Source organism: Myotis brandtii, unplaced genomic scaffold (genome assembly GCF_000412655.1).
Source record: "Myotis brandtii unplaced genomic scaffold, ASM41265v1 scaffold253, whole genome shotgun sequence".
Lineage (NCBI taxonomy): Eukaryota > Metazoa > Chordata > Mammalia > Chiroptera > Vespertilionidae > Myotis > Myotis brandtii.
Window position 1 is genome coordinate 43,001 of NW_005359590.1, and position 9,079 is coordinate 52,079.

Here is a 9,079-nt window from a genome sequence, read left to right on the forward strand (position 1 = left end):
AAGTGTCAGAGAGAAAGGGGGTGAAATGCAGTAAAGGCAAAGGAAGACCCAAAATACTTACAGAGCTCCTGAAGAAGAAAAATAAATCAATGGAACAGAACAAATTTTTAAACCACAATTGGGAAACTTTTCAGAAATTAGAGAAAAATGGAAATCTACAGATTAAAAGGGCCTACCCTGAACGGATTGATCCAGAACAGTGAACTCTGCGTGATAAATTATTAGATTTTAAAGACTAGTGAAACTATTAAAGTTTAAAGACAAATTTTTTTTCTGGGTCTCCAGTGGGGAAAAAGACTGTATTGCCAATTTTTAAAAAGTAGAATGTGTATCATACCTCTGAAAAACAATATACAAAGGAAGGCTACATACAATAGCATTTTTTAAAAAAACAAGGAAACAAAGTTCAAGCTAGCCAGCCTGTCCCTCAAGTATCAATTTTGAACATGAAAGAATTTAGGAAATATTTAATGAGAATTTAATATATTTCATTATAGATCCAAGACTAAAACAGTGGTGGAAACATGGATATAATTGTTATATGTTCCAACAAAGTAGAAAGAATAAAAATAAGTAAAGGGAAAAATAAAATAAAATCATTCCCTATTGCATAAGTAATAAGTGGGAATTAGGGGATACCACTTAAAGGGGCCAGATGATAAAAAGTTAAGGAAGCAGAAGAGAGATTTAGGAAACTCTAAAATACATATCATGTACTCATACACATGCAAAGGCAACCACTAAAACAAAAAAGGCAAAAAATGGCAACTAGAGAAAGAAAAAGGGTAAATATGAATAGTAAAAATGGTAATTATAGAGTTTAAACATATCAATCATCAATAAGCTTAACTCACCTATTAAAAGAAAAAATTATCAAATGGCTTCATAAAGCAAAACCCAGTCCTATGCTGTATACAGGAGACACATCTAAAGCACAGTGATTTAAAAGGATAAAAATAAAGGGATGTGCAAAAAAAAAAAAAATTTGCAGGCAAACTGAAATAGTCTGAAAGCAGAGGTTGCAATCTCCAGTCAAAGTAGAAACTAGGCAAAAAATTATTAGACACAACATAGTATACTTTTTAAAAAATCATTACCCAAGGATATGTTTATTGATGAGAGAGAGAGAGAGAGAGAGAGAGAGACAGAGACAGAGACAGACATCGATATGAGAATGGAACATCAACTGGTTGCCTCCTGTACATGCCCTGACTGAATCAAACCTGAAATCTGTGCCCTGACTGGGAATCAAACCTATGACCTTTCGGTTTAAGGAAGGACACTCCAACCAACTGAGCCACATCAGCCAGGCCAGAGTATACTTTTCAACATTAAAAGCCAATTATGAAGTTGTAATATTTTTGAGTACCTTACATACCAAATAATACAGCAAAAACCTCAACATAGCAGAATTGCTATAGTAGAATACAATTAATCCCTAAACAATCCAGGGGTTAGGAATGCTGACCCCCACACAGTAAAAAAATCCATGTACTATAACATTTGACTCCTCCAAAGTTTAACAGTAATTGTCTACTGTTGATCAGAATCCTTACTGATAGCATAAACAGTTGATTAACACATATTTTCTATTTCATGTATATTATATATTTGTGTTCTTACAATAAAAAGCTAAAGAAAAAGTTTGTTTGTTTGTTTTGTTTTTTTGTGTTTTTCCTGATTTTCTGTTTCTTCAGTCTCTAGTGGTCTTCACTTTCGGTCCTCCTGTGTAGGGGTTCTTTCCTGCGAATTTTCCGTTGATTATTCAGGAAGTTTTTCTGTATTTTAGTTGTAATACCAGTTTGTTCCTGGGAGCATGTCAGTGCAGCATCCACTTACTCTGCCATCATTTTTTTTCAAGAAAAAGTTTTTTAAAATTATGCCCTGCTGGTGTTGCTCAGTGATTGAGCGTCAGCCTGGGAACTAAGAGGGCAGTGGTTCAATTCCCGGTCAGGGCACAGGCCTGGGTTGCGGGCTGGATCCCTAGTGCGGGGTGTGCAGGAAGCAGCCGATTGATGACATTTCTCTCCCATCAGTGTTTCCATGTATCGCGTTCCCTTGCTCTCTCTCTAAAAATCAATAAAACATGTATATTTTTTAAATTATGTGTGTTAGTGGGCCCTCACAGTTCAAACCGATGTTGAGGGTCAACCATATAAGCACAATGCAAGAAGAAATAGAAACACATGATGGATTTTGACTACATACAGTACAAGTTTGCTACAATAAAATGTTTCAGGACCATCTAGTTCATTTCCCATCCTAAACCTGAAATTAGCCATTTCTTCAAGGACTCTTGGTTTCTTTTAGTGGGAAATGATATTTAGAGATCACAATCTTTATGTTAGAAGTCCTCACTTATCCTGGATTGGTCTTTGTTTCTAGGCCTTATCAAGTGGGCAAAGCTTAGGATATTTTTAAGAGAGAAAATTCATCGTTAGTTCATGGTGACATTTCTAATTGAAATTTAAAATTATAGAGTTTTTTTCTCTTTAACTTTTATATTGTATCTTTTTTCTTGTGCAAAAGAATCTTGATTTCTATGATATTAACAAAGTTAATTTAGTTATCTTAACCTACAGTTTTAAATTAACAATACCAATATTATAAAATTATTAGCAATTATAAAGTGTAGATACTGTAAAAGTTTTAAGTATGTTTGCATTTTTTATCCATGACAAATATCCTAATATATATGTACAAATTACTGTTTCAAATAATTTATTTGAAATAATTTTATACATGTGATTAAACCATCAACTCGCAACTTAATTAAGTTCATTTGTTTCATTTTGCTTTTTATTTTTAGGGCTTTGTTATTTCCATTTTATTTTTGCTTTATTTTTAAAATTTTAAAGGATTCAGCATAGCTTAGCTGACATTTGTTTATTTAAATAAATAGCAACTGAAAGTCTTGGGCTTACAGGAACAGTGTTTTAATCAAAGAATTATTTAGTTATTCAAAAAAGTTTTCCTCAATTATTTTTAAAAATTGAGGAGCTTACTATAATTAAAGGTTTCAGTTATTCAGTAATTATGGGAGCCTATAACCTACACAGTAGCTCTAGAAAGTGGACACACGTTATTACTAAACTACTTCTGGGAGTTTTTGTTTTGTTTTAATATATTTTCAGAGAGGAAAGGAGAGGGAGTGAGAGATAGAAACATCAATGATGAGAGAGAATCATTGATCAGCTGCCTCCTGCATGCCCCATCCTGGAGACTAAACCTGAAATACTGGTGCCCTGTTCAGGAATCAAGCCATGACCTCCTGGTTCATAGGTCGACACTTAACCACTGAGCCACACCAGCCGGACTACTTCTGGGAATTTTATAGCAATATTTTCTAACACATTGGAACTTTCAGCAGTCTTATATGAATTTCTTAAACCCCTTAGTTTCCTAATTTGGTTACTCAGGACCTCAGTTATATAGATAACTGCTCACCTACCTTTCCAGTACCAAAGTAACTTTTATTTTTAATATTTAATGAAAGTAAAATTATATGCTGAAAAATTATATTTTGTGGCTTGAAATCTGAAATTTAAAACTTTAATCATGAAAGTCTGTTTTAGCAGTAGCAAAACATAAAATTGTAATTCTGTTAGGAATTTTATGGGAAGTTAGAGGATCCTATCATGTATAATTCTGTGATTTCTCTTTTTAGAGGCTGATAAAATACCAGTAATGCGTGGACAGTGGTTTATTGATGGTACTTGGCAGCCTCTAGAAGAAGAAGAAAGTAATTTAATTGAGCAAGAACATCTCAGCTGTTTTAGAGGTCAGCGGATACAAGAAAGTTTTGAAATGGATGTGTCAAAATCCATAGATGGAAAAGATGGTAAGACCAATTAATACATTTAACACATTATAAAAACCAAGTAAGTTGTTGATAAAGTTTAGAGTTGTTTCTAATTTTGACATAGTAATTTAAGAGTATTCAAGTTTATAAAACTTCTCATTATTTTAAACATTTATAATTATTTTAAAATTTAAAATGTCTATGAATTTCTGAACTATCTCAATTTCTATTTTACTTAATGTGTATGTTCAATGGCATAACATGATTTACTATAAATGACAAGTTGTCATAATGTACTCTCTAAATTCATTCTTTTTTTTCTAAATTCATTCTTTTCAGTAGTTTTTAGTTATTAAAGAAAATTGAACTTATAAAAAGATCCCTTATCATTATATCAAAAGAGCAGTTTTGTTAATATTTCTTTTTTGTATCTCTTAGATGTCTCCATATTGATAACCAATTTTTAATTTTAAACAATCTACTCCTTACATTTCCTTATTCAGCATTTGAATATGTGTGCAGTAGTTTAAAATAATTATATAATAGCCAAGATTACTGTTTTGTTATGTCTAATCTTGAGTAAAATTCAAAATATGTGACACATTTAAAAATACTTCTATTGTTCCATTTACTGCAGGCAGTGGGATCAACTATTCTGGTGAGTATAACAGTATAGGTGGATTAGAATTTATAGATTCCTCTCTCTTTTTTTAAGCGTTTCTTCATCCATGCTTGCCTTTATTTGGGAGGTTTCTTGGCAAGCCCTGTTAAATCTGGTAAATTAAGTGATTCTTTTCCTTCCGCTCTTAAATATCTCCAAAGCAGAATATTGACCAAGTAATTCACAGAATGCAGTTTGGAAGAAATGAATGTCATTGGAAATAATTGTTTACATAACATAATTAATGGCAAAACAATAAGCTTTAAATTGGCTTATTTTTTTTCTTATAAGTAATAAGAAACATCCCAAGTCTTTTCTCTGTCCTACTCTTTACTCTTATCTCTCCCTAAACACACACACACACACACACAGGCATGGAAACTATAATTTAGCTTATACCAAATTAAAATCTCTTTTGTATCTAGTTGATTAAAAATGTACATAATTGAGGAAAGTTGTGGCTTCTGAATAAATTGGCAATTAAATCTAACAAATGTATATAATAATAGTTGTCTATTATGTGCTAGATAACATACTCGAAAAATTTTAAATATCATTTTCCTAATCTGCAGAGTCAAACATGTACTCATTTCAGTGTAAAATCCAAGGTCAACGTTTTTAATTTTTTTATTGATTTGAGAGAGGGGGGAAGGGGAAGAGAGAGAGAGACATCGGTTGAGAGAGAAACATCGATTGGCTGCTTGCCTTAGGTGCCCCAACTGAAGATCGAACTTGCAACCCAGGGATGTGCCCTGATCAGGAATCAAACCCACCACCTTTTGGTGTACAGGACAATGGCTCCAATCAACTGAGCCATGTGGGCCAGAGCCAAAAACAAGGTTTTTACATATCAGTATATAAAGAGCAGTTCAGTGTCTACAGAGCAAGCTCTCTGTACATTCCTGCAGATTGCTGTAGAGACAATACTTCCCCAGTTATAGCACAAATAGTAAATTTTACATATCTGTGATCTTTTATTAGTGCCTGAAATATTTTGTAACCTCTCATCACCACTACCAAAATAAACACAAAAGCCTACTTTATAGTGTTTGAAGAACTGACCTTTATTTTATATCATTTCATTGCTATTGGAGAAGGCTGAATTCTGGATTTTTCCCTTTCTATTAATTCTCCTTAAGTCTTGCCTCAAAAATGGCAGTTCACCTTAATGAACCCAGTTTATCCACCCAAATTCTTTACTATTAATGTACAGTAGGTCCTCAAGTTACATGGGAGATCTGTTCCTATGGCGCGACATAACGCAATTTTCCCTGTAAGTCAGAACCCACCTACGTAAGCACCTACGTCACTCACATGGAGCACATACACAGCAGTATTGAAGTGAGACAGTAAAAAAAATTTAAAAGCAAGATAACAATTCCTGACCTTTACTTGTGGTAAATAAATAATAAAAAATATAAAAAACATATGTATATATGTCAAAATGACCGAACTTTTTTTTTTATAAATAAATGGGAGATGGCAACGTAACCATGAAACGACGTACGTCCGATGTAACCCGGACTGTCTGTATGATAAATAAATCCCCAAATCCTAAGAGCTTAGAGGAGAAAAAGTATGGTATGAATAATAAAAATATAAGTAGATTGTTTCCCTTTCTCAATCTGTTTTTAAAACATTTTTATTCCACTTGCTAATTCATCCTGTGGAAATTCGTCAGCTCTGTTTTATCTCTAGATCTCATGTACTTGGAATCTTGTTTCTATTACAGTAAAAAAATAGAATTTCATGTGTCCTCTATATTTCTACTCCCTATTAAAATGTTAAATGTAGTCCTTGCCAGTGTGGCCTAGTTGATTAAGCATGGTTCCCTGCACCGAAGGGTCACCAGCTTGATTCCTAGTCAGGGCACATATCCAGATTGTGGAACCCAGTAGGTGTGCATGCAGGAGGCAACCGATTAAAGTTTCTTTCTTATGAGCCATTCATTTAATATGTCTGATAAAGAACATAGTTTATTTGTGTGAGTAGATTTTCATTATGCCTTTGCGTGTATATGCTGATTCTAGAGTACCAGTGTAGGATATAATAATAATACTAGAGGCCCAGTGCATGAATTCATACCCCAGTGGGGTCCTTCGGCCTGGCCTGCGGGATCAGGCCGAAACCAGCTCTCCAACATCCCGCAAGGGGTCCCAGATTGCGAGAGGGCACAGGCCAGGTCAAGGGACCCCACTGGTGCACGATCAGGCCTAGGGAAGGACTGTAGGAGGCTCCAGGGCATGTCTGGCCCTTTTTGCTCAGTCCCGATTGGCCAGACCCCAGCAGGAAGCTAACCTACCAGTCGGAGTGTCTGCCCCCTGGTGGTCAGTGCACGTCATAGTGAGCAGTTGAGACACCTTAGCATATCATTAGCATATTACACTTTGATTGGTTGAACGGACGACTTGACACTTAGCATATTAGGCTTTTATTATATAGGATATTTTGCTAGCTATAAGGATATACCAAGTACACTGAGTGGTAAAATTCTAGTTAGTAATAACAGGAAATTGTTAAACTGTTAAAACACTTTTGCATTGTAATCTTTCAAAGTGATGATTCTTTGAAGTTCATTAGAAGAAAACTTCCTTTTTTAAAATATACTATGGCATATCAGCAAAATATCAGCATATTTTATTATTAACAAAGATTATAAATTTAATTCAGTGTATATGCTGTTGTCTTAAATTTCCAGCCATTTTATTGGTTATTCAATTTTATGTAAAACATTTATGTATTAAGATGTGACATTTGACTTTGAAGATTATGGAAAATTTGGTAGTACATTTGAAAATTATCATTGGTCTTAAGGAAAAGGTATTTGCTGTCCAAAAAGATATCTTTGTTGGAAAAATAACTCAAATTTACCACAACTACAAAGATTAAAAAAATATTACAAACTTTTATTTTGCTTCTTACCACCAGGCTTCTGAAATTTCATATTTCATTAATTTGAGGGGGGAAATACCTTTTCCACCTAAATTTTCTCATGTATATGTGATAAAGCCTGACTTTTCATATTTTCAGGAGAGTTTGAATGCTTTCGTGTGCACATAATACTGTGTGCTAAGCACTTTTCTGAAAGAAATAGGGTTTCTAGAATCTCAAGGGTATTAAGCCTTTTGGGAAGGAAAAGCTTACAGATGAAAACAGTTACAACGAGTAAGTACAAGATAACACAGTAGATAGTGACTATTATACACTCTGAAAAGAGATTTGGAATAAAGAGAGTTGTTGATTACAGTGCAGTGGAGTTAATCAGGTGAGGCTTTCTGGGGGAAAAATCCCATTTAATAATTGAAAGCATTTTAAAATATAATATTTAGCAACTCTTATTAAGTTCTATGGGGAATTGCTAAGAAACTAAACAGAATTCTTGCCTTAAAAGACATTAAACTAAAATAGTACTTTTTCTTTCTGACTTTGAATATATTTTGGTTAGGGTAACTATTGCCACAAGTATGTTGGATATGTTTAGTATTTTCTCCCTGTTAATTTTCCTACTAATTTCAAAGTAAGCATTGAATTAAAAATAGATTGTGCATAACTCTTTTAGTACACAAAAATTTGTGATTTAGATACTTTCATCTAAATTTCTTTTTCTTTTTTTTTTTTTGAGTTAAAATAAAAACTATTCTTATCATACCACTTCCTAGGCTAGGAGACATTAATCTAGAAGCCAAACAAATGAAAGTCTAAATTTCACTGGGGATGAATCATACAAATAAAATCAGGCCTTCAAATAAGTAATTTTGTAAATACTGCAACCTAGTACTAGATTAGTATTTTATTCATTTTATAATTCATCTATATAAAGCAGGAATCAGTAAAAAAATAGCCAGTCGAACTAAAAGAATTAGTCCTGTACCTCACTGTGGCCAAAAAATGCATAACCTCAATCTATTTTTGAAAAAATAAACTCAAATTGAGAGATATTCTGCAAAATACCTCTTCAAAAATGTCAAGGTCATAATTAACTAGATGGAGGGAATCCTTTCACAATGTATATCTTCACCACAATGTATACTTTAAATATTTTGTTTGTCAATGATACCTTGAAACTGAAATATTTTTAAAATGTCAAAGTCATGAAAGAACAAAAAATTAAGGAATTTGTCACAGGTTATAGAAGACTAAGAAAACATGACAACACCATGGTGCCTGGATTGGGCCCTAAAGCAGAAAAGGACATTAGTAAAGAAACTGAAGACATCTGAATAAAGTCTCTATTTTAGTTGATAGTATAGTACTAATGTTAATTTCTTAGTTTTCACAATTGTTCTATAGCTACACTAACGTTAGGGGAAGCTGTACTATTTTTGCAACTTTTCTATTTCTAAAATTATTCCATAATAAAAAGGTTTAAAATTTTTTTAAAAAAAGCCCTAGCCAGTTTGGCTCCGTGGATAGAGCATCAGTCTACGGACTGAAGGGTCCCAGGTTCAGTTCCAGTCAAGGCTACATACCTCAGTTGCAGCCTCGATCCCCAGCCCTGATCGGGCAACCAATTGACGTGTCTCTCTCACACTGATGTTTCCCTCTCTCTTTCTCACCCTTCCTTCAACTCTCTCTAAAAATCAATTGAAAAATATTATCAGATGAGAATTAACAAA

General features: G+C 33.5%; 1 protein-coding gene across 2 annotated transcripts in view; it reads left to right on the forward strand.

The window, feature by feature from the left end:
• Positions 1 to 3,654: 3,654 nt before the first annotated feature.
• DDHD1 (DDHD domain containing 1) overlaps positions 3,655 to 9,079 on the forward strand; it is a 57,657-nt gene continuing 52,232 nt past the window's right edge. The window contains exons 1-2 of one of the 2 annotated variants that reach the window (XM_005867873.2): positions 3,655 to 3,841; positions 4,440 to 4,460. In XM_005867873.2, the coding sequence (XP_005867935.1) occupies positions 3,688 to 3,841; positions 4,440 to 4,460 (175 nt within the window). In that variant the 5' untranslated portion in view covers positions 3,655 to 3,687. The remainder of the gene's footprint in view (positions 3,842 to 4,439; positions 4,461 to 9,079) is intronic. The other variant, XM_014540986.1, reaches the window with a different exon arrangement.